This window comes from Alligator mississippiensis, chromosome 4 (genome assembly GCF_030867095.1).
Source record: "Alligator mississippiensis isolate rAllMis1 chromosome 4, rAllMis1, whole genome shotgun sequence".
NCBI classification, from domain to species: Eukaryota; Metazoa; Chordata; order Crocodylia; family Alligatoridae; genus Alligator; species Alligator mississippiensis.
In genome coordinates, this window is record NC_081827.1 from 103,371,110 (window position 1) to 103,396,697 (window position 25,588).

General features: G+C 46.6%; 1 protein-coding gene across 2 annotated transcripts in view; it reads left to right on the forward strand.

The window, feature by feature from the left end:
* SYN3 (synapsin III) overlaps positions 1 to 24,200 on the forward strand; it is a 377,511-nt gene extending 353,311 nt beyond the window's left edge. For both annotated transcript variants that reach the window (XM_059726429.1, XM_019489296.2), the window contains exons 10-14: positions 335 to 437; positions 8,412 to 8,546; positions 19,740 to 19,836; positions 21,118 to 21,415; positions 23,822 to 24,200. In XM_059726429.1, the coding sequence (XP_059582412.1) occupies positions 335 to 437; positions 8,412 to 8,546; positions 19,740 to 19,836; positions 21,118 to 21,415; positions 23,822 to 23,954 (766 nt within the window). In that variant the 3' untranslated portion in view covers positions 23,955 to 24,200. The remainder of the gene's footprint in view (positions 1 to 334; positions 438 to 8,411; positions 8,547 to 19,739; positions 19,837 to 21,117; positions 21,416 to 23,821) is intronic.
* The last annotated feature ends 1,388 nt before the right edge of the window (positions 24,201 to 25,588 follow it).

A 25,588-nucleotide genomic window follows, 5' to 3' on the forward strand; every position in this document is an offset into this window, starting at 1 on the left:
GGGGAAGATTTGACACATGTAAATGCCAAGAGAATGTTTGGAGGGCATATAAGAAGGAAGAGTGAAATGGTATGGAATGAAGGAGAATGGGAGGTTTCATTGTGCTAGACCTCCTGTTTGCACTATCCATCACTTATACAGAAGGGGAAGGGGTGTGGCCCAGGGAGATAGCTTTCCTTGCCAGCCAGTGTTATGGTCCAAAGTTTCTATACATAGAGGCAGAAAGTCATCTGTCCCTGTATTTGGTGGGAAGGTTTGGCTGTCTCTTAAGAGAACTTGCTTATTCTGATCTTTAAGCAGCCAGATAAGCCATGTGTCTATGCCCTTTCTGCAGGTACAGACTCTGGGCGGATGCCTGTGCAGAGATGTTTGGAGGTCTTGATATTTGTGCTGTCAAAGCCGTCCACAGCAAGGATGGGAAAGACTATATCATTGAGGTGAGACCATGTTCCTTTAGACCAATATGTTTCCAGCTCTGTACACCCCCCCATATTCACCAGGTTTAGTGTATACACTGACATGCTTACACATGCACATGTACTCTGTCCACATATATACTCTGTCCCTAGATGCCTGGATATTTTCTTCAATTAATATGCCCATATATAAATTCTGAATCACAGCCAAGCAGCCTAATGCATTCGACTGGACTCCTTGGTTAAGATAAAGATTGGGAGTCAGGCTCAGAGATCAGGTTTAAGAGTCAGTTTGAGCAGGGGACATACTATGCAGAAACTAATAATTAACCAAAACAATAAAAAAGAGGTCTTTAAGCATTGGGAATAAGCCTCACTGTCTTACTCAGGGCATGGATATCTCAGAGTATATTAAGATAGCAGACAAAGGAGACAAATCCCTGACAGAGCTTGTGGATGTCATGTCCAGGATCATATTAGCAAGACAAACTGTGGAACACAAAGGTTCCACATGAGCCTTACCACTCCAGTGAGGCTGAACTTGGGAGTGGGTTGAGTAGCATGATCAGGTCATCAGGACAGGGTGGATAAAGAAAAGCTGGCAGGGAGATCAAAGCAGAAACTTAAGATCCTCTTTGGGGCCGAGAAAATCTAGCAATTGAGCAAGTGTCCTCTGTCATTATGCAATGTTATTGGAAGAGAGGCTCCGTATCTGACCTACTGTAAACTGCAGCAGTACAGCCCAGGAAGAGGAAGAAGAGCAAAAGCCAGCCTAGAGATCCCTTCATGGGCCCTGCTGACACATTGGAAAGCTATGTGTGGGAGAGCAGTCCCACCCGCTGAGGTTTGGGAAACTGATGAGAACACATGAGCCTTGTAGTGACTGCACATTCCAGCATTATGCATTTAATCTCTGGGGACCAGTGACCTGTCAAAAGGCATGCGATGCAAGTGCACTGCCAGCAATGAAAACATTTGTTAGCCTGTTCCAAATTATGACAGTGGGACAACTGTCACTCCTGCTCCTATGTGGAAGTCATTGGCAACTTTTTAAAAGTGCAGCTACTTTAAAAACACTCACTGCACTGATCCTACAATGCCCTTTTATATCTGTGTGTATGTGTGTGTGCGCGCGCGTGTGTGCGCACATGCACAGGCCTGCCTGTGTGAAAGGGTTAACCAAGAAAGTTTACGCACCTGCATTTCTGTATGTGTTTGCCTGTGTGTGCATGTGTTTGTATGTAAGAAGTGGAGTTCTGTACCCCTGGCTCTGTGTATAAAAGTGTACACATCTGCCTCTAAATGAAGGAATGGGAGATTACACATTTTGTTCAGTGTATGCCTCTGGGGTAAGGGATGGCAACTCACCTCAGCATACTCTGTGTACGCATGTCACTATGCGGAGAGTACCAACCTGCCCTTACAATATTCACTTTGTTGCACACAATGAAAGAAATCCACCCTGGAAAAATAGAGAGAGCAAGAGCTTCATCAGGTACAAATTAAAGAGCCACATTATCTTCGAATAAGAAAAACAGATTGCACCAACTGAGGACTTAGCCCAGAGGACCTGCCATGCCAAGAGTTTAGCCCCAGACAGATTGACTATAAAGGAAGCTAAATAGAGCAGAGTAAAACAGTGGTTCTCAATCTTTTTTGTACCAGGACCCATTTGTAAGCATTGATGACCAGTCCTGACCCAGTAAATAGTGTAAGTAGAAATCACCCAAGTATTTTGGCCTCAAAAACTTATCACGTGCTTCAAGTTAAAGCAGCTCAACAGTCTTAATTTTAAAGATGGAAATCGACATCAACAGGAAAACATTAACAGCAATATCAACATATGGCCCTCCATTACTCCCCAAGTGACAATCATCATTGTGCAATTTGCACAATGCAAATTGCCAGTGCTCCTCACTCCTGCCTTATAGCCCTTGGTCCTGCCAATACCCCTCAGTCCCAACTCATAGTCTCAACCCCTCCCAGTCCTGCCAGTGACCTTCACTCCCAACCTGTAGCCTCCCCAGCCCTGCTGGTGTCCTTCATTCCTGACCCACTGCCCCCTGCCCCCAGGCCCCAGCCACCAAGTCTTGCTGCCCAGCTCTGCCCTCCAGCTCCCGCCCCTGGGCCATGAAGGTGGCTCCTGCCCATGTTGGTTCAGCCAGGCTGCAGACCCATGCCCGCTGTAGGTGCACTAATCTGGGAGGCATGTTCCCCCCCATGCCTCCCCAATGCGTTGCCTGTGCCTCCTCGCTCTCCATCTATGTCCCCCCCTGGGGAACTGCTCTCTATGCTGCCTGCACACATGCATGTGGCATCCCTTGCCTGATCACCCTCCACCCATTCCCCGCAGCCCCAAGCAGCCCCTTACAGGCTGGAATTCTGCCAGTCTGCAAGAGGAAACCCACAGATCCTACATTCTTCTTTAAAGAAGAATATCTGTGATTTTCCACATTTTTCCATGACTGTTCACAACCCATTTATATATTCTTGCAACCCAGTTTTGGGTCACAACCCACGGGTTGAGAAACGCTGGAGTAAAATAAAGCAAAACAGGCACAATTTCTGCTTCATGCCGGTTCTGAAGAAGCTGGGAAAGAATTCCTATCCCTTGCTTCAGTTCCTGGAGTGTTTTTCTTGACCAGAAATGAATGTCTTTCTTACAAACAGCTGAGATTTCCTGTATGAGAGAGAGAATTTTTCTGTGTTGGGTTGTTAGAAATTGTTGCAATGCTCACTGAATAAATAGTGAATTTGCACAACATGGCCGAGCTAAAGAATGACTTTTCCTAATGAAAAACTTCTGTCAGAAATGTTCAGCAAGTGATAGATGGGCAGTCCTGTGGTTTGAGATTTATCATAATTGCTTGTGGCAAATAGAGAATCAAATCAGGAGAGATGAAATGATGAGCCCAGGGAAGGAACAGTACATGTTCTGTGAACTTGATGTAGTTACTATAAATTTACCTTCAGCTTGACACCATGCCCTTTTCTATTAGCTGATCTCACCACCTTTATTTCCCACATTGCGCCACTAATTTTAAAGATGAAATTCAGACCTAGAGTGCCTTCCGCTGATTTCATTCACACACGGGAGCTCCGAATTTGTCTCAGCTCCCTGGCCTTGTTTTTTCTCTGCTCTGATGGTCTTTGTCACATGGCTAGAATTTCAGAACCCACAACTGAGGCCAGGTTTTCAGAAGAGTTCAGCTTCCGGTCAGGTACCTAAATGAATGGCTGGGGTTTCAAAAGGACTCCTCATGCTAGGTACATTTGGATGGTGAGCAATGGAGACACTATTTTTGTATCTAAAAAAACCCAATAATGCCTGGTTAATTGCAGAATGAAGCATGACTAAAACAAGTCATGGAACTAAAGAATAATCAATACTGGATTGACTCTGTATTTCTGTTCTCTTTCTGGCCATGTACCCAGCTGTGCTCTGTCTATTGCAAGAACAAAGCTTTCTGTCCCCAGCCACGCTTGCTACCAAGGTCTTGCCACCTGAACGAAGGTCTGTCCATGCTTTCACTATTTTCCTATCAGCACCTTTGATATGTGTAATCATCTGTTTCCTTCCTTCCCTCAAATCACCCAACACCCAACTTTCATCCATGAGAACACAGAATAACAAATCCAGCCTGCAGGTCTCTGTGTAAGATAGAAGGGGGAGGAAGAGTTTTCCAGGATCTCTTCTCTGCCTTGCCGCCTTCCGTTCCCTCTTGATACCTTATCAAGCAACAGCAGCTGTGTCAGGAGACAGCTGCTGACCTTGGGCAACTACAAAGGCAGGGTCTGTATGTGCCGACATCTCCCTTCACTTGGCTGTTCTTCAGTCTGCTTCTCAGGAAGAGATGAGAGGAATCTGTTTGCATTGCAACTCTTCCTACTTTTCATTTTATTTCACCCATGCAGGGCCAGGTTCTGATCCTGCCAATTGCAGAAACATGAAGTAAGCACAGTAACTGAAAACATCATGTAGTCCATAGAAATTACCTTCCTAATCAGCCTGTTCCACACCCTGCCTTCTCCAGTGCTAGCCCAGTGCAGTGTTTGTCCTCTTTCAGTCCCACAGAAATAAGTTGAGTCAGAAATAACTAATTAATAGTTGGATGCCAAATGAAACTCCCTTGGCTTAGGTAGGCTTGCTACAGGATTAATTTAGCCTCTGATGGCTTTGTTTCTAACTAATATTCTCCCTTTACGCTTCAACTGCTATATCAGTTGCTGCTACAATGGCTGTGGGAAGCAATTCCCAACATTTGAGCGTAAGAAAATATTGTTTTCAATACAGAAATATCACAACATCTACTATACTACAAGCTAGGCAGCTGTCAAGTTACTTTAGTGCATGATAGCTTGCTAAGGAGAATAATGGCACCATCTAGTGGCCATAAATCAACCTGCATGTAGCTAGATTGAGGGAGTAAGTAGAGTTAACACTTAAGGGGCTTTCCTATCCCCTTATATGCTGGTTCTAGCATTGCCAAGTGAAGTGGGAACACCTGTCAGAGGAACCAACAGAGCTACATGCTAGTGGCTGTGTCTACACAAGATGCTGACTGTGCAGTAGCTCGTTACTACTGTGCACTAGTATCACATGGCACAAAGCGTGACGCGATGCTATTGCAGTGTAGTAACAAGCTACTGTTCAGTTAGCATCACCATAAATCCATTCAGGGATGCTACTGTTCAGTAATGCCAGTCACTGCACAGTCATTTAGTATTTGTGTATGCAAATACTAAATGATGGAGCAAGTTAGTGTCTTGTGTAGACGTGGCCAGTGAGAATCCCTAATTCAATTTCAATTTATTATTATTAAGGATTCTGGCTAAATGCCATGCTCCTGAAGACGACATAACACACATACAACCATAATATGAATATAAGCCTTCCATGGGATGCTGCGGCTAGTAAAGCGAGCAAAATGCTGGTTTGCATCCATACATGCTTCTCAAGCAAATCCCAGGACATCATTCTCCTGTTGTACTTGGCCTTGGTGAAGCTGCAGCTGGAGTAATGTGTCCAGTTTTGAGCTCCACAATTCAAAAAGGATGTGGAGAAGCTTGAGAGAGTCCAGAGAAGAGCCACACACATGGGGTCAGGAAAACAGACCTTATGACGACAGGCTGAGAGCTATGGGACTCTTCAGCCTGGAGAAGTGCAGGCTCAGGGGTGATCTGATGGCTACCTATAAATTTATCAGGGGTGTTCACCAGGATCTGGGGGAACGATTGTTCACAAGAGCGCCCCAAGGGATGACAAGGTCGAACGGTTATAAACTCCTGCAAGACCCTTTCAAGCTGGACATAAGGAAGAATTTCTTCACTGTCTGAGCCCCGAAGGTCTGGAATAGCCTGCCACCGGAGGTGGTTCAAGCACCTACATTGAACGCCTTCAAGAGACATTTGGATGCTTATCTTGCTGGGATCCTATGACCCCAGCTGACTTCCTGCCCTTCGGGCAGGGGGCTGGACTCGATAATCTTCCAAGGTCCCTTCCAGCCCTAATGTCTATGAAATCTATGAAATCTACGAATGAATAAGCTTGAACAAAGTAACCAAATTCCAAATATTATACTAAAAACAGAGCCCGCCAACATAAAAACATTATTAATATCAATACAGTAGTAAATCAAGACATGAATCTATAATTTTGTTATGGATCCACAACTGGGACAATAAAATCAAATCTAATGTTAAAATGTGTCACTTATTTCAGTAATAAAGGATATTTAACTCTAATTGCCTCAGGCTTGAAGCAAAAATTGCAAGATGGCTTACTACATTTCGACCTGTTTGCTGTAGAAGCCAGATTAATTTCTCTCTGTTTGATAAATGTCTCGATTTCTGCAAGTACAGTAATAAATAGGTTCTCCTTATGTCATTATATAAAGAACATTCTAATACATAGTGGATAGTATCTTGCACAACTCCTAGACAGACTGAGCAACATCTTTTAGCCCTTAGAATGGAAAATTTACATCCAGCCAGAACAGCTGTGGGCATCTGTTTGGTCCTGAGTCTAGTCAAAGAGGATCACCATTTATTATTTAGATCGAAGTGTAAATACATTTCTCTCCCCCGATCTAATTTCCAAAGACTATATAAAGGGGCAATGTGAGTAGCCCTAACCACTGCAAAATCATTCTCCCTGGCAATATCTCATATCCTCTGGAAAACCTGAACCTTTTCTATGGGAGAGAAAGATTTTTCATTATCTTTGAAATAGTATCCCATCCCAGAAAGTGCAAAAGTGCAAGAAAGAAAAGCTAACCAGGATGATTGGAGAGGAGGGGGATTATTAATATCTTCTATGTAGCATAATTTAAGCAGACAAGATGGCAAGAGGGGCAGGATTTTAAATCTAAATCCTGCCATTCTAATAATAATATTAATTAAAATAGAATCCATTCCTGTCTCTAATCTCAGAAAAGATGCAGGAGTTGAGGGCGGAAGATCCGGAAGAGCCCTAAGAAACTTGTTCTGAGGTATGTCTACATCATTACTAGTGGCATAACAAACCCCATACTTCGGAGCCATATAAGATCTGAGAGGTAACTTTGGGTTTATATGCTGATAAGAATCCCTGATAATAATTGGATCGGATTCCAAATCCAATGTTCTATGGCTCTCCTGGCCACTGCTGCCACATCTGTATATCCACCAACCCACTTACCTCTGAGGAGATAGTTGTGGAACTGAAAGCCTTTAATACATTTATCTGACCCGTCCTATTTAATTTCCTTACCTCTCCTATATACCTTTTAAGTCATACACGGAGAAAGCAATGTAGTTTGATATGAAACTTCTCATTGGGTCCTAACGCTATTCACAACTGTAACCAGAGCCCCATATGAGTTTAGGTGGAACACAAACTAAAAATGATGTCAAACTGAGGGCACTGAAGGGTAATCTGTAAATGAAGTCATCCATATCATGTTAGGTGGTCCCCCTATGAACGAATTCCTTTAAGAGAGTACCTTAAGGCTAGCTATGGAAGACAAGTATGCCAGTGTTTCTGCTTCCCTCTGTGAGTCGACTCTTACTGTCTTTAGTATGGCTGTGGTTGTTGTTTGAGTATAAGTCAATTCCATGTCAGACGAATGCCGCTTTTAACACTGCTTTTCTGAGTTTTTAACATTGCTATTTTTAGCTATATAATATGTTGATGAGGTAATATGCACTCTACCATACTGAAGTTTTTCATGTAGGGTTTGGTTAATGTTTGTAAAGCACTTGAAATATGACAGGCAACTTTTCTGATGATGTTGTAGTAGCAATTCTCACCCTTCTTAGATAAGTGGACCACTTCTTAAATAAGAAGACCTTTCAAGGGCCTCACTCCTCTGCAAACTTTTGCTTCCTCACACTCCCAGAGGCAAGTATATAGGTTGTTTACATGACAGCAATATCAGAACGCTGTAAAGGAGGCCAGACGAGAGTAAATTTACTGTCCTCGGATGGTTGCTACTGTTTGGTGACATCCTGTCTTTTTTGCATCTGTGCTGTTTACTTCCTCTCCCTAGGTTCAGAGCTTTGCATTGATTACTACCAAATCTTTCCTGGTTTGCTCCAGTACCCTTTGCTTTAATCTCTTCAGGTTTCCTTGCAGTTTGTTTCCCATGTCCTGTGTGCCTGTAATGCATTGTGTTCATGCCAGAATAACACCCATTATTGAAAAACATGAGGCAACCACTTAGGATGCAGAAAGAAACTACTGTGTGTGCAGTCATTCAAAGAAGCTACCAGAAACCTTAAAAAAAAAAAGCCTTTGGCTTAGGCATCAGCTACCAGGAGGCCTTGCTTCACAACACCTGAGAAATGGTCCCATCATGGTGCCAGGCAACTACACTTCAGAATACAGGGAAATGACAGGAATAGGCAGTTGGGGATGTGGAAGCATAAAGGAACTTGGAGTGACATTGTGGATCTAGACTTTCCCCTACCATAGGGAAGGCTCCTTATTAATTGTCCTTTTCTCTCTTCACATAGGTGATGGACAGCTCAATGCCCCTTATCGGGGAGCATGTGGAGGAGGACAGGCAACTCATAGCTGATCTAGTTGTCTCCAAAATGGCTCAGCTTCTTGTGACTGCAGGATCTATCCCCTCACCTCTAAGGCCTTGGGTAAGGACAGACAGAGCCTTTCAGGCAAGATAATGTTTTCACATGCTCCCCTGGGTGTTGGGCCAATCAAATGCCTCAGGAGACTAAATACTACTATAATGCTGGGAAGAGATAGTAGTGGAGGGTACAGGATAGTCCTCTGTTACTGGTTCAGGGTGAGCTCTTCCAGAAATCTTTCATGGTGTGTCCATGAAAAATGTGTTTCTCCGTGTTACCATGGAATCATTGTCTTAGTCTAAAGCATTCATTGCTTTTATGTATAGATACACATAACTGCACCTTTTGACTTGGTGCAGACTTACCATGAGTACACATCTCTATAAAAAGAAGTATCATTAGAAACAAATACTGTCAACACTTTGCTGAGAGGTGGGGACAATGATGGGAAAGTTGATGAGGGAGTGGAAATAGAAGGGGACAGATTAGGGACATCTGTGCAAGCAAAGGGGCAGTTATTGCTATGGTGAGTTAGGCTGGGCAGCATGATGGCAAAAGATGATAATATGCCCAGTGAGGTGCTCTAAGAGGTGACAGAACAGTGAACTAGGAAAGCAGAATCAATTTTATAGCACGGCATAAAATAAACTCAGTAAATCAGACCTGTGCCAGGCAAAGGCTGGATGGATTATATCCTCCTCCCTCTAGGGAAAGTGAAGTCTGATATTTTTTGCAGGGATTATAATGAAAACAGAGAATAAGAAGATATTCCAAAATGATCACCAGCAACACGACTCAGTCCCTTATAAAACCAAACCAAGTGGTCTTGTTCACTGTTGATGAAGCCCCTGAGGCTCTTTAGAGGCATCTTATGCCACTGGAGTCAGCATGGATGCTACTTAGGAAAACAATAAGTCTTTCAGAAGGCAAATGTACTGTTGAACAAAAAAGGAATGAGGAAAGTGAAAAAGTAAACGAACATGGCTTAATGACAAGGTTTGAGAACATATTGCAGAAAAACAGAAATCCATCAAGATAAGGAAATATGACCCTAGTGAAGCCACTGAACAGAGGTATTAATTACAGCAGGCAATAAGTGTCGCAAGGCACCTCGGTGCCCCTGCTCCTAGAGTGGAGAAACTGCCAGGGAGCGAGTGAGCGCACCCTGGCCTGACATAACGAGCCCAGCCGAGGCTTGCTCAGGTAATGAGCGCAGCTGCGGGTTGCCGGAGCAACCAAGGGGAACCAGCTGCCTGTAGGAGGCAGGGCCTGGCCCTTATAAAGCTCAGGGCTGAGGCCAGGCTGGCAGTTCTCTGCCAGCAGCTGGAGAGGCAGGAGCTCACTCAGCCCAGCTATGGGGAGAAGCCCGACGGGCAAGTACAGCTCATGATAGCCCTGAGAGGATTGGGCACTAAAGGTTTAGCCAGGGGACTTTATGTTTGTGTTACAGCCAGGAGGCTTGTGTTTGTTTGGCTCTGTTATTACACCCGGAGGCTTGGGTGAGGCTGTAGGGGTTGGAGGAGGCCTCAATCACAGGGACCCCAGAGAGTGTGGGGTGCCCTAGTGCCAAGAGGGCGCATTATTTTCATAGCGCCAGGGAAGGCGCAGCTCGCACGTCAGTGCGTGAGCAACTGGCGGCGAGGAGCGCGGCCAGTGGGTCGCGGGCGCAACCTGTAGGTTGCGGACGGGGACCGAGACCCCGGATTGTGTGTGGGGGAACATAGACCCCGGCCCCAGGAAAGGGGTGGTATTATTGAGTAGCCCAGAGTGGGCACGGCGAGCCCCAGAGAGGGGGAGCGCCATACTGAGGAGCCCTAGAGAGAGGGGCAATTACTGAGAAGCCCGAGACGGGCATAGCGAGCCCGGCCGCAGGCTAGTGCGGTAACACCCCTCAGACTGAGGTAGGGCGCTGCGGTTGCCCTGAGAAGACGGGGAGTAGCAGCGCGGTGAGCCAGGGTCAGAGAGGGTGTCCATGCGGTTGGCCCATAGGACCGGAGGCCCGCTAGAGAGTCCCTGAGCGGAACCACACCGGGAGGGGAGGTCCAGAGCGGGCTAGATGAGAGTCCCAGCAAGAGGCTGGGCACGAGAGAGGGAGCCCAGAGTGGGCCACAGTAAAGAGGAGGCCCGAGAAGTGAGCGTACAGACTGGACAACGTCCATTACATCTGCGAGGCTTGGGGCGTGGTATTAGGGGTTGGTAGGAGCCACGCATAGCCCATAAGGCTGGGGTGCTTGGGTAGCGCCATTGTACGGGGAGACCCACGAGGGGTCCAGGAGCTTACGTGCCCGAGGAAACACAAGGTAGCCTCCCTGTTACATATTCCTTCAAGACGTGGCGGGCGAGAATGGAGGGTGCCCTCGGGCCGAAGTAGCGCGGTGAGAGGGCCTCAAGGAGATCACGGCCCTCCACGAAGACCCTGCCGTGACAATAAGTAATAAGGAATTAGAGCCAAGTTGAATTTTGAAAAGTGAATAACTAGAAGGGTTAGAACAAAACAAGAGATCCTTTACGAGAATCTGAAACAGGAAGCCATTAAAGAAACGGTGTGTTTTCTGGATCATCAGGAATTGGATAGAACAAATAAAGAAGATAAGGACGTTTCTGAGAAACCAATTTCTTTGCACCAGTCTCCCTGAGGACGTCAGAGAGGTAGCTGGAGATGAAGCACTCCCAGAGACTTAAGTGACAGATGAGCTACTGAAGCAAAGTGATATTTTAAAAAGTGATAAGTCACCAAGCCAAATGCTTTTGTCTAGGAGTTCTGACGGAGCTTAGAGTGGAGTGGCTAAATTACTAACAAAAACATGTAATTTCTTAGTAAGAACAGCTACTGTTTCAGAGGACTGGAGCATAGCAAGTGTATGTAAACCAATGTTTAAAACAGGTTCTAAGGATGGTCTAAGAATTTATAGACTGGTAAACTTGCATGTGCTCCTGTCAAATTGTCTGAAACATCCATTACAAACAGAATAAAAAAAGCTGGTAGATCATGATCCGATTAGGTCTGAAAGTCACAACTTCTTTAAACTTCTATCTTGCACCATTCCTAGAATTTGTTATTCTTTCTCTAGTATCTCACTGAGCATTCTTCCAGAAAGTAGTGAGTCAATGAGAAATGTACATCTGGTTTATTTAGACTTCCAAAAGGCTTTTGACAACATCCTTCAGAAAAGGGTACTAAAGAAACTTAGTAGTCATGGGGTAAAAGGTACACTCTTGCTATAGATCATAAATTAGCTTACAGACAGAAACCAAGGAATCCATTACTGATCGTAGAATTGTAGAGAATCATAGAGAAGTAAGGCTGGAAGGGACCTCCAGAAGTCATCTAGTCCGACTCCCTGCCTGAGGCAGGATCGTTCCTATTCAAACTATCCCACAGAGACAATAATATAAACTCTACATAACACATCAACCCTAAAACAACACAGGCCTAACACACTAACCTACTACAGGTAAAGCAAGGGAACCACAACAGGCAATGTCCTGCTTCTATGAAATGTTTTCAATATATGCTCAAGAGATCCCAGGTAGAGGGCCACATGCCCTGCTACAGAGGAAGGCATGAAATTTTTTTCTGGATATCCAATTTAAACTTACTTTGCTGCAACTTCAAGGCATTCATCAGCATCCTCCTACCTGCTTTCCCTCTTCTTTATGGTGCTTTCCCTCTTCTTTATGGCAGCCCTTCAAGTATTTGAAGATCAGTGTTCACCATAGCAAATGGTTAACAATAGTACCTTCAAATTTTGTATTGGTGCTGTTACATTTAAAAGGGTGTGACTTGGGCTGAATGAGGGACAAGTTGCTAATGAAACTCTTATTTGCTGTTATAAAATGAAATGATTGAGTGTGTTCCAGGGTGTAAGCAGGTTACCTAGCCTGCTGGCTGGCTTTCCTCCCTGAGGAGTTCCTCAGCCAGTCTTCCCAAATAAAAGTCTTTAAGCAACAAATAAGCAAACATATAAACAAACAAAATCGGACCCTGCTGCCCTGTTCTGGACACAAGGATGGGAGCACCTTTGGCTCTGGCCCCAGCACAATAGCCTGACCCCTCCACATATTCTGCTCACAACCCACTTTCTCCTCCGCCCCCACTTACTCTTCGTGTAGCTTTTATAAAGCCCCTAACAGGACACTCCTGATCCCCACAGCTGGGCTTTCTCAACAGGGCTGACTGTTCCCTCTGGTTTACGCTTATTGTGACAGAAAAAGCCAATGGTCCTACAAGCCTAATGACCCATAAAGTTAAGGCATGCCTGTTCCGTAGGCAGTGGCACACCATGCCGTGATATAGCTAGCATTATATCCAGCTGCCTTTGACTTCCCAACTTAAGTAGCCATGTAACCTTTTACAACCATTTACTTTGATATAAGACTAAAGGGGCTTGATTTCATGTCTGTGGAGTTGTAGCAAGATGCCATAATTGCACTGCTGATGAAACCCTTATTGTGAACTCCAGCAGCACAGCCCAGGCAGAGGAAGAAGAGCAAAGCCAGCCTAGAGATCCCTTCATGGGTGTTGTTGACATATTGGAAAGCTATGTATGGTAGAGCAGTACTGCCCACTGAGGTTTGGGAAACCCCTTATTGTGATAGCCACCACTAAAAAAATCTTTTTAACCCTTTATTAAAGAGACAGAGGGGAAGGAGGAAAAACACAGCATTTAGAATATAAAGTATTAAGGAAGATTATTTTTCTTTATAATATCCTAAAATATCCTCTATTCCTTTTTCCTTTACCTGTAGATTTTTTTTTGTTGAGAAGCCCTTATTGATAGTCTTTTAGATAATATTTTAGATGGCATTAACTATACTTTTTGCAGAGAGAAAAAGTTAATTGAAATGGTCTGGAGCTGGTCTTGCTGCTGTTGGAAGTTTGACCCTGGTTTCTTTAAAAGGCAAGTAGTCAAGAGAGAGAAAAGCATAGCAAACAAAAAAAATGCAGCTTCTCACTCTGGCACAGATTTTCACTTGTAACATGGCTGCTGGAGAAATACTGGCATATCACATGGCTTTATCAGCCACTTCAAGACTGAGACCTGAATAGACCAGTGTAAGGCAGTTTATGGAATTGTTTTAGCTGCTTCTCTAGTAATATGTAAACAGCAGTATTGCAAAAGGTGGTGCCATTTTGGTTGGTTAGGTCAGCTGATTATTAGATGGAAGATAAAGTGAGAGAGAAATAAGGTGGAGAAGGAAAATGGCACATGAGGATGGGTGACTTGCAGAATCCTATTTGTTGAGTAACCCCCCAGATAAGCTATGTCCAAGATGGGTTGGCATCCTCACCCCATTAATGTTAACTAACTGAAGCACATTTCAGTGTTTTTAATTATAAGCATTTCCTCCTGTTTCTGGCTCATTGCCCTGAAAAACCCGGGACTATCTGTGTCCTTTTATCAGTATCTTTTATCAGTGTCCTTTTAATGTAAGCAGTCCAATTTGTACCAGTCTATTTGTCTCCAACTTTTCTGACTTTCCTAAACAATTTTATGTAGCAGGCTTAGTTAGACAATAGCCTTGGACAATTTAGGGCACAGGCCTTTGCACAACATCCCCGGTTGTTTAATATATTTATAAACTATCTGAAGGAAGGTGGTGAGCAGAAAGATAACTAACTTTGCAGATGACACCAGGCTGTTCAGGTTAATCAGAAACAGGGAGGACTGTGAAGAACTTCAGAAAGACTTTCATAGATTTCATAGACATTAGGGCTGGAAGGGACCTCGGAAGATCATCGAGTCCAGCCCCCCGCCCAAAGGGCAGGAAGTCAGCTGGGGTCATAGGATCCCAGCAAGATAAGCATCCAGTTTCATCTTGAAGGTGTTCAATGAAGGCGCTTGAACAACCTCCGGTGGCAGGCTGTTCCAGACCTTGGGGGCTCGGACAGTAAAGAAATTCTTCCTTATGTCCAGCCTGAAACGATCTTGTAGTAGTTTGTGACCATTCGACCTCGTCATCCCTTGGGGGCGCTCTGGTGAACAAATGTTCCCCCAGATACTGGTGGTCACCCCTGATAAACTTGTAGGTGGCCATCAGATCACCCCTGAGCCTGCGCTTTTCCAGGCTAAAGAGCCCCAGGGCTCTCAGCCTGTCATCGTAGGGTCTGCTTCCCTGACCTCTGATCATGCGCGTGGCTCTTCTCTGGACTCTCTCAAGCTTCTCCACATCCTTTTTGAATTGTGGAGCCCAAAACTGGACGCAGTACTCCAGCTGCAGCCTCACTAAGGCCGAGTACAGGGGGAGAATGACGTCCCGGGATTTGCTTGAGAAGCATCTATGGATGCAAGCCAGCGTTTTGGTCGCTTTACTAGCCGCAGCATCGCATTGCAGGCTCATGTTCATCTTGTGGTCAATGATGACCCCCAAGTCTCTTTCTTGCATAGTGCTAGCCAACATAGCACTGCCGAGCCTATAAGGATGCTGCGGGTTTTTTTCCCCAAGGTGGAGAACCTTGCATTTTATCAGCGTTGAACACCATCAGATTCTCATCCGCCCACTTGCTGAGCCTGTCCAGGTCAGCCTGGATCATCCGCCTGTCTTCTGGTGTGGATGCTTTGCCCCAAAGTTTGGTGTCATCGGCGAACTTGGCCAGTCCGCTTCTGACTCCAGTGTCCACATCATTAATGAAGATGTTGAACAGTATGGGTCCAAGGACAGAGCCCTGGGGGACCCCACTGGTCACAGGACACCACGATGAGTGACTTCCATCAATTACTACCCTCTGGGTCCGACCCCGGAGCCAATTTTCCAGCCAGTGGATCGTGGAGGACCCAAGGCGACAATTGGCCAGTTTCTCCAAGAGATGATCATGGGACACCAGATCAAAGGCTTTTTTGAAGTCAAGATATATGACATCAATCTCATCTCCCTTGTCCAGGTGATAGGTCACCTGGTCGTAGAAGGAAATGAGATTGGTCAAGCAAGACCTACCCGCAACAAACCCGTGCTGGCTATCCCTTAAGATGTTGGCGTTGGCCAGTCCATTAAGGATGGCCTCCTTAATAAACTTTTCTAAGATCTTCCCCGGGATAGAAGTCAGGCTGATGGGCCTATAGTTAGCCGGATCCACTTTCCTCCCTTTCTTGAAGATAGGCACCACGTTGGCCTTCTTCCAGTCTTCGGGCACTACACCAGAGCACCAAGAGTTTTCGATCCGTGCTAGAGGCTGGGCTATGATGCTCGCCAGCTCCTTGAGTACCCTGGGGTGAAGATTGTCAGGGCCGGCTGACTTGAAGGTATCCAGCTTCTCAAGATGTTCCTTCACAAAGTCAGCATTAATGGAGGGCAGGGGATCACCCTCACCCGGACTTCCCTGTCCTGTAGCAGGCATGGGCGTCCCATGGGACTGATGAAAGACTGACGCAAAGTACCTATTTAATAGGTTGGCTTTTTCCTGGGTGTCAGTTGTCAGTTGCCCCATCTGGTTCAGCAGGGGTCCAACGTTGCCCCTGCTTTTCCTCCGGCTCCCCACATATCTGAAAAAGGACTTTTTATTGTCCTTGATGCTCAAAGCTAGTTGGAGTTCAGTTGCAGCCTTGGCTTTCCTGGTATGCTCCCTACAGGACCGGACCAGTGCAGAATAATCCTTCTTGGAGGTGACTCCCATCCTCCATCCTTTGTAGGCCTTTCTTTTTAGCCTCAGGAGGTCTGCTAGGTCCCTGGAGAGCCGGGGGGCTGCTGTGCCCTCTTGCTGCCTTTCCTCCGAGATGGAATAGACTTAGTTTGGGCATTGAGGATCGCTCCCTTGAGGAGCAACCACTCTTCTTGAACTCCCCTCTCCCTGTGATCACAGTCCCTTAGGGCCTCACTGACAAGCCTCCTGAGCTTGTCAAAGTCGGCTTTCCTGAAGTCAAGGACTTGCGTGTTGCCGACTGACTTGCCAGCTTTTCGGCGGATGGTGAAGGTGATCAGTTCGTGGTCGCTGTCACCCAGCTTCCCATCGATCACTAGGTCGCCAACTAGGTCATCCCCAGTAGCCAGCACCAGGTTGAGCAGCGCTTTGCCTCTCGTTGGCCCATAGACTTCTTGAGTCAGGTAGAGGTCATCCACGCATGAGAGGAAGCTCTGCGACCGCTCAGATTTTGCTGAGCAATCCTCCCACGAGATGTCCGGGTAATTGAAGTCACCCATGACAACCATGGTTCTGGAGCAAGCTGCCTCAGCCAGTTCCTGTGCAAACTCCTGGTCAAGCTCAGGACTTTGGGTGGGAGGTCTGTAATAGACTCCCACCATTGTGTCCCCTGTGCCGTGTCCCCCACGGATTTTAACCCAGAGGGTCTCCAGCCGTCCACCCTGGTCGCCAATATCGGCTTGCAGGGACGTGTAGCTTTCCTTAACATAGAGAGCTACACCCCCCGCCCCTTTTCTCTACACGATCCCTCCTGTACAGGGTATAGCCATCTATCCCTGTGGTCCAGTCATGGGTGGAGTCCCACCAGGTCTCCGTTATCCCTATGACATCGTAATTGTTTGCACTGAGCAGGAGGATGAGCTCCTCCTGCTTATTCCCCAAGCTCCTGGCATTAGTGTACAGGCAGGCAAGTGCCCCCTGGGGGGCTCCTTCCTTGCCCACAGATTTTACCAGGGCTGGGGCTGGGGTGGGCTCCCTTGAGTGCCGTGATCTGCTGGCTTTGCAAGGATTGCTCAGCGGGCCAGCAGTGGCGGTAGTCCCCCTGTCCCCCAGCGGGCTTAGTTTAAAGCCCGGTGGAGCAGGTCAGCCAGTCTGGCTGAGAAGAGCCTCCTCCCTAGGGGAGAGAGGTGGAGACCATCTCTTCCCAGCAGCTTGCTGCCTCTCTCGCCAAAGAGCGGACTGTGGTCATGAAAGCCAAAGCCTTCCCGACGACACCAGCGCCGCAGTCTTTGGTTGACCACATAGATCCTCCTGTCCCTTCTCAGCCCATAGCCTGAGACTGGGAGGATCGACGAGAACACCACCTGTGCCCCCAGACCCTTTAGCTCCACTCCCAAATCCCTGTAGCGCCTCATGACCTGGCTGGGAGTGCTCTGAGCCGTGTCATTGGTGCCCACATGAATAAGGAGCATGGGATAGTGGTCTGTGGGTTTGAGGAGCTTGGGGATCCTCTCCGCAATCCCACAGACCCCTGGGCCCCTGGGAAGCAGCAGACTTGCCGGGCTAAGGGGTCGGGGTGGCAGAGTGGCCCCTCCATCCCCCTCAGGAGGGAGTCTCCCACAACAAACACCTTATGTTTTGTCTTGGGGAGAGCAAGGGCAGGAGTTGCAGTTAGGCCCATGTTGCCTGTGGGGGCTGGCAACTCAGCAGGCTCTGCTGGGGCAGCAAGAGGTGCATACCTGTTGCTCAGTTCTGGCGGGGGAGGGGCCTTAGTGTGGCGGGCCTTAGGGCCCTTGACCACCTTGATCCATGCCCCTGGCTGGACACAGCAGGAGGTCCCAGAGTCCTCTTTTGGCGTGGAGGGAGACTGTGATCTACCCTCTGCCTCCCGGGGGAGAAGGGCCTGGCAGTAGGAGTCTATCTCCTGCTCGCAGTCCCTGATGGCACGCAGTCTCTGGACTGTGGCCTGGAGCTCCTCCAGCTGGCACACCAGAGACCCCAAAAGGGAGCAGACCCCGCAAGGGGAGGTCGCCATGCTCCCAGGCCCCAGAGCCTGAAAAAGGGACAGGCAGCCCCCACAGCCGAGAGCCAGGGGCTCTGTCTGCGTGGAGCCCGGAACCAGGGGCTCCGTCTGGGTGGCCGTCTCTGAGGTGCCAGAGGGGGGGCCGCGGAGCCCGAGGGGACCCTCGGGGTGCGGCGCGTGCCCATCCGTGTCATGCCTCTGGTAGGCTGGCTACGGCTGGGACTGTCTACCCTGGGGGGTGCGCAGGCAGGGTCCGGGACCCTCCCGCACGCCCTCCCGCGTGAACTCCGCGCTAACTCATGCGCCGGCAGAGAAGCGCGCCTGTTTGTGCAGCCTGTTTGTGTGGCTCTGGTCGCGTGGTTCCCTGGGGGGCTGGGCCAAGTAGGGGCCTGGGCAGGGCTTGACCCAGCCCAGCTCCACTCAGCTGCCGCCTCCCACACACACACACTAAGGGGTTAGCCCCCTCTCTCCACGGGCCCCGCTTACCCCGGCTGTGCTGGGGGTCGGCGGGGGGCTCCGCGGCTGCTGGAGGGTTTCTGGGGGGCTTCAGGGGAGCGGGGGAGCAGCGAGCTTTCACCCACGTGCCTCTCACCGCTCCCGCGTCTAACTTAAACATGCCAAGTCAGCACAATGGCAAATGATATTCAGTGCTGATAAATACAAAGAAAAGCACCGGGTAGGGGGGAATACAACTATCCAGATCCCGTGCAGGGTTCTAAATTAACTGTATCGGCTCAAAAAAGGGACTGATGCATCTTTGCAGACAGCTCAGTAAGAACCTCTGTTCAGTGTATAGCTATAGTAAAACATATCAAACCACCAGGTGGTAGGACACATAAAAGAATGAGATGGTAAACAATACATAGACAATTATAATGCCTTTATATAAAGTCAGTGGTATTACTATAGGTAATTGTACCTAATTATACCTGACCAGAACTGAAGGGAGTTCTGAGGAGAGTGATAAAAATGATCAAGGGCCTGAACACATTCCAGAGACGGTAGATTAGCAGTTTCTGCTCTCAGTGGTTCTTGACACAAGAACAAGGAGACATGCAATGAAAGTGAGAAATGGACAAAAAGAAATAGCTTTTTGGTCAACGTAGAATTCAACTTTAGAACACATTGTTGCAGGATGTCCTGAGGGGCAAAGAGTGTAGCAAATGTGGACATTTATATCAATAGCAAAGACATCCAGAATGGTTATAATTATACCAGTTGTGTGGTACAGATATTAAATCTTCAAGCTTTGGAGCATAAGATCTCTAAATATTGGTGATCAGGATGAGACACAGTGTCCTCAGCAGTTTACCCCACAGCTGCCTACTATGGGCTTCTTATGTCTTCTCTTGAAAATGGTTAGTGCTGGCTGAGACAGAAGAATGGCATAAATGAACTTTGTGCCTGATCTACTTCGACAGTTTCTGGCTTCCTAAATGCACTAGTTAAATATTTTAACTTCACTATCATTCTCTCTTAGCAAACAGTGTCAGTTCTTTTTTCTAGTCATCTCTCCAACACCAAACTATGGACTTACTGCACAAAATGCTGGAGTGTGTATGTGTTTAGAAAATACTACAACAGTCTAAACCTCTCTCAATCACTCCTGGACTTCTCTGTTGAGATATTCTGTTGATTGTAATGACTGTTTTTGCAGCCTCAGCAAGTCCAGCCTCAGCAAATGAAATCACAGATGCAGCCTCAGCCTGGACCCCAGTTTGGACAACTGTCCCAGCCACGACCACCTCCTCAAGGTACTATATTCTATAACCAAAAACACAGAAGCCCTGTACCAGTGATTCCCAACTAAGGTGCCTCAATATCCTCTCAAGGGTGCCACGGGGTGCTGCGCAATGTTAGTACCGCTAGGTTTACAAACATGATGCACAAGAAAAACCCAGAGATTTCAAATAGAAATCCATAGTTGTGGTCTTTAAAAGTTCTTTGTAACAGAAAAATGGCTCTATTATTTTTGGTAATAAAAAAAGACTGAAAACTAAGAGCTGGTATTTTCCAAGGGGTGCCTTGAGCCTATTCAGGGGTGCCTTAAATCTAAAAATGTTGCCAACTACTGCCCCAGATGGATCAATTTAGCATCCAGTTCAAACGATACAGAAATATTTCATCACTGAAATTGCTGCCAGTGCTGTAGTGAAGTAAGCAGCTATTTAATAGTTCACAGCAATGCTCCACACAGTTCAGGACAGGAAATAAAGCAGAAGAGCACACGCATTTGAAAATGAAGCTAGGATTGCAAAATGGAGTTGCCTGAATTGGAATTTGGGCAGGACACTGGAATAACAACTTTACCTTTGCACCAAGTTCTTAAAGGATCTTTACTAGCTATTAGGCTGGACTTGGATAAAATATTATGGAGCACTCTTTTGTCTACTTTCACTTGTCAAGAGCATAAATTTGTGTCTGTAGGGTGGTTAAAAAGTCACATCCAACTTCTGCTTTGAGGCTCTCCTACCTAAGAAATGCTGAAGCATCCACCTACTGATAATGGGATAGTAAAAAGGCACAGTTGGTGATATGGTATAAAGAGGCATAGCTGGTGATATGGTATACAAGTGCCATATCAGCCCTATCCAGAGGGAGGAGCTGCTGATTCAAACCAGCAGACACTGCTTCCACTATGTGGCAGGGGAGCTTATTTTCCTACTGATTCCAGCCTTCTTCTCTCACAGTTCAAACTTATATATAATATTCACTAAGGACAAGAAATGGAGCGTGCAGCACCTTAAGATGGATCACAAGGGAGAGTGCAGCACCTTAAGATGGCTCTACTGGGGGGAAAGGAAGGCAGTGGCTTCCCTAGTGTTAAAGGAAACAGTAACAACTCCAGAGATGTGGATGTGATGCCGATGGCATGCAAATTAATGGTGACTGGTGTCCATAACTGATTTGTTCCTAATTTCTCTGCATGAAACGAGCCCCAAATATTTCTCTCTTTATTGGGCCCATGCATCTGCTCCTTGTTTGATGCATGTCTTCTGCACCTTGTAACTGTCTCGTGTATACGTTCTTTTCAGGAGGTCCACGTCAGCCTCAGGGATCTCCATCTTCCCGGACAGGAGCACCTCCCCAACAACGGCTCTCTCCTCAGGGACAGCAGCCCCAAAGTCCCCAGTCCAGCTCACCTCAACAACAGAGGTCACCTGGATCCCCACAGCAATCACGATCAGCCACTGGGACCTCCCCAGTTCAGGCCTCCAAGCCAGGCACCTTCCCTCCACAACAGCCTCGGCCCCCTGCACAAGGACGGGCTCCTGGTCCACAAAGCCTGGGTGAAATGTCCAAGCAGCAGGCCCCTCCACATCCACATCTAAAGTAGGTACCCTTGAAGCTAGTAGATTTGGAGAAGGGGCTGTTGCCAAAAGGGCCTTAGCTTGGCACAAATGTCAGCTCTTCTCTGACCTCCATTGCCTGACAGCTCAGGGATGAAGGTCTAGGCAACAGTGGCATACTTGGGGCATGTTTGATTGTTTCTCTGGGGGGGAAAAGAGGTTCTCTGAGTCTCAAAGATTTCATATTTTCTTTTCATTCACTCCCATGCTCCTTTCTCCTTGCCTCTCCTCCCCAGCATGTCCTCAATAACTCAACACAGCTGTCATCCTCTCAGACAAGGAATATTCCCCTCAGAGCCTCATTTGCCCAAGGGATTTAGACAAGTCACTCGTTTACTTTTCTCTGGGATTAAGGTCTACACAAGACTCTTTAAAAATTTCCCACCCTTGGAAGTAAAATTGCAAGCACTAGGATAAATTGGGCTGTATGCAGTTGGTCATGATTGATGTAAACACTTGGTTGGAGTAGAGCAGGCCTACACAATACAGCGCTTAAATTCTTGATAGTTTCTCTTTGTCGGTACCTTTGTTAGAATCATAGGGCTAGAAGGGACCCCAAAGGATCATCGGGTCCAGCCCCCTGCATGAGCAGGAAAGACATCTGGGGTCAGACGACTCCAGCCAGGTGACTGTCCAGTCTTCTCTTGAAGACCTCTAGGGTAGATGATTGCACCACCTCTGGGGGGGGCTTGTTCCATAGTCTGGACACCCTAGTTGTAAAGAAGTTTTTCCTAATATTCAACCTGAAACTATCTTCCAGGAGTTTGTGGCTGTTGTTTCTAGTTTTCCCCCAGGGCGCCCTGGTGAACAGTTGTTCAGTGAGCCCCTGATGTTTGCCTCTGATATAGCAGTAAGCCACAATCGGGTCCCCTCTCAGCCTTCTTTTCTTTAGGCTGAAGAGTCCGAGATCCCTCAGCCTTTCCTCATATGCCTTGCCACGTAAGTCCCTGATCATGTGGGTGGCCCTTCTCTGGACCCTCTCGAGCTTGGAGCAAACATGCTTGGAGCAGCAGCAGTGGGAAACGTTTGCAAGAAGTATTTCATGTAAGCAAGGCAGTGTAGTCACAAAAACAAATGGGAATAAACTGTCCACAAATACAATTAGGCTGTATATTAGAAGAAGGTCCCTAACCATCAAGGCCGCATCCATGCAAGCGTAGACATTTGTTTCCCCAGGGACGAGTAGCAGCGGCACACCTTGCCATGCGCGTTCTGGTGTGCAGTAGGTTACCCTGGGTGGGGTAGAGGAGGCTGGGGACAGCAACTGTGCTGGCCCGGCAGTCTTACCTGGGGTCCTGGAAGCCTTGTGGAGCTTCAGCTGCAGTGCTTCTGCAGCAGGGAGCCTGGGCAGCAGCCAGTGTGTGACTCTGGCTGGCCAGGCTCCACTTTTGGGTGTTGCATGTTGTCGCCATGTGCGCCACCCCACTTTTTTTTGGCATGGGTTTTTTTGACCCTGAGATCAAAGGTCCAAAGTTCTGGGACCAAAGGAACAAGGGTCTAGAATAGTCAATTGGAGAACAGATTAAATACCCTTAAAATGGAGCTTGATATGGTTATGTACAGGATTACTTGAGGTGGCTGCATGTAATAGTAGGTACTGGACTTGATGACCTAGAAGTCCTTTCCAGTCCTAAGTTACTAGACAAGGCTTGGTGCACTGCTAATTATACCAACCCTCAGATAAGGTATGATTGGGTTTCCTGCCAAATGAACCAACGGACTCTTAAATCTGGCCTCAGCAGCTTTTGCCAGGGGGCAAGCAAGAGCTTGGAAATGTGCCTGATCTTCTGAGATAGCTGCCCAGAGCAGGAACCATTAAGGTGGCATTGAAAGTAAGCTCTCATCTGGCCAGAGGCAGTAATCCCTTGGTAGGGTTAGGCCTTCACCTTTTTCACTTCCTGGATTTGCATTTTTATTATTTGTTTGTTGAGCTTTTGCAACAACAAGTTTGCTGCAAGGTATGTATTACATATTTCAGGTTGGGGAGTCACAAGCCGGAACCACTAAGGGGAGTACAGGGAGGCACCATAAATGTTACTGGATATGGCCAGCTGCTCAGTATAGCTGTCATGGTATTCAGTGGAAGTCATTCCAATCACTTTAATGAGAGAGATCAGTTCAAATAGCTGATATTGATTTGTGAGTTTGTTTAGGTTTGTTTTTTTCTTTAAATGAAGGCTTTGAAAATCCTTCCTCAACTTTCCCACCCCTCTGAACATAGCCTGGACCATGAATATCAGTCATTCCCTCCCTGTAAACGACCCCTGTGACTTCCCAGTGAGCCACACAGCATCACACAGCCAGCTTTAAAGTACCACCTTCTCCCACCCTCCGTGCCTGAATGAAACCTCAGATTCTTGCTGAGCACAAACTCCTCTTTCTGTTTCAGCAAGTCCCAGTCCTTGACAAACACCTTCAGCATATCTGACTCATCTCAGCGGGGGAATGCCAGTGAAGATGAGGCAAAAGCTGAAACCATCCGCAACCTGAGGAAGTCATTTGCTAGCCTGTTTTCTGATTAATAGCCTTGAAGTCAAACCAGTGATTTTGTTAGCCCATGTTCTTCATATCAACCTGCCTGATGTCATCCAGGAATTTACTCAGTGGTAACTAATGGTTCATGCAGAATCTGAACAGAACCCTGAAAGAGATCTTAGCTTATTCCCTGGGTAAAAAGGAAGTTAGAAACCTGTACATCTTTCCATTTTATTTGAAGGATTGTTCCAACATCGATCAGAAAAGTGATAATGTAAAAACACTGCACTTTCTTACTTGACTCATCCCTTCTTTGTGTGTACATAGTCAATTTGCTTGAATAACCCAAATTCCTATTCTGCCCCTCAGAACTCAACACAAGTAGGGGTCAGCAAACTAGCCTCTCTGTTGCCTTGCACATAATCTATAGAAGTGTTAACAACTCAGTTCCAATTACAGAATCTTTATTCTCCTTGAAGCTGTGCCAGAAGGAATGTCAGCTGATTTCAGGTGGAAATATTTAGGAACAGTAATTAGAATAAGCATCAGTTTACTTGTAAAGTAAGCCTTTTTGATCTGGAAATCATGGCAACATAATGAATTTGGAACCTCATAAAGCCAGCTTTACAAAGTCACTTTTCTGAGCAAAACCACATTGCAAGTCAAACTTATGTCTTGAATATCAGTAAACTCCAGAGATCACATGAGCAAGGCTTTATGATAGACGGGTCTGCTCAGGATCATTTTTTCAAAAGCAGTTTAAATGTCTCTGTTTCATGTCTTGAGTTTATGTTCCTTGTGTTTCCTGATTTCCGAAAGAAAGGTGTCATAGTCTAATCCTGCAGCTGTAACTTGAAAATAAACCAGAAAGTGGGACTTGCACGCGTCTTGCAAAAAAAGCTTGATAATTTATGTTCAAATACAGTTCTCACAAATTCCAGATAAAATCCTTCTAAGCCATTGAGTCTGAGTAACCTGATGACTTGTTGGTTACATCTGCTTAAGTGTGTCCTCTGAGGGAAGTGTAATTAATAGCAGAGTGCGTAAAGTGTTCATAGCTGGTATTGACTGTTCCGTGGTACAGAATGGATAGAGCTAAGGGAGGAAATCCTGGCCCCAGTGAAGTCAGTGCCACAACCCTCATTGACCTTGGTCATGTCAGGATTTCACCCCCTGCAGTTAGCACAGGGTGAGAGAACTGTGACTGGACATTGTCTCCTAGAGAACCATGGTACGTGAGTAAGGGAAGCCTCAGGGCATCACATAATTTACATGTAAAGGTGCATGCACAGTCAGTTCACAGCTGGGACACACCTGTATCTGATCACCACTTTTGGGTGACTGTCCTAATGAACATCCTTTGAGCAAGGTACTGATCAGTATTAGGGGGACTCCAAGAGATCATTTTTTACTTGGAGAAAGCTGGAGACCAGTTCCCTTCTGACATGACCTTGCTGACTGCTGTGTTTTTTTGGATTTTTTTTTAAACTAACCCCAATATACAACCTCAGGGCTGGACTCTTGAGTTCATGGCCCCTTTTGAAGCTCATGTGGGGTTCAGTTCAGGCACACAATTAGGGCAAATATAGATATTACACTTTTACCACTATAAATGATCAGAAACTGGTCCATACCCATAATAGAACAGAAGTTCAGTGCACAGAGATTGATTTAAAAATGG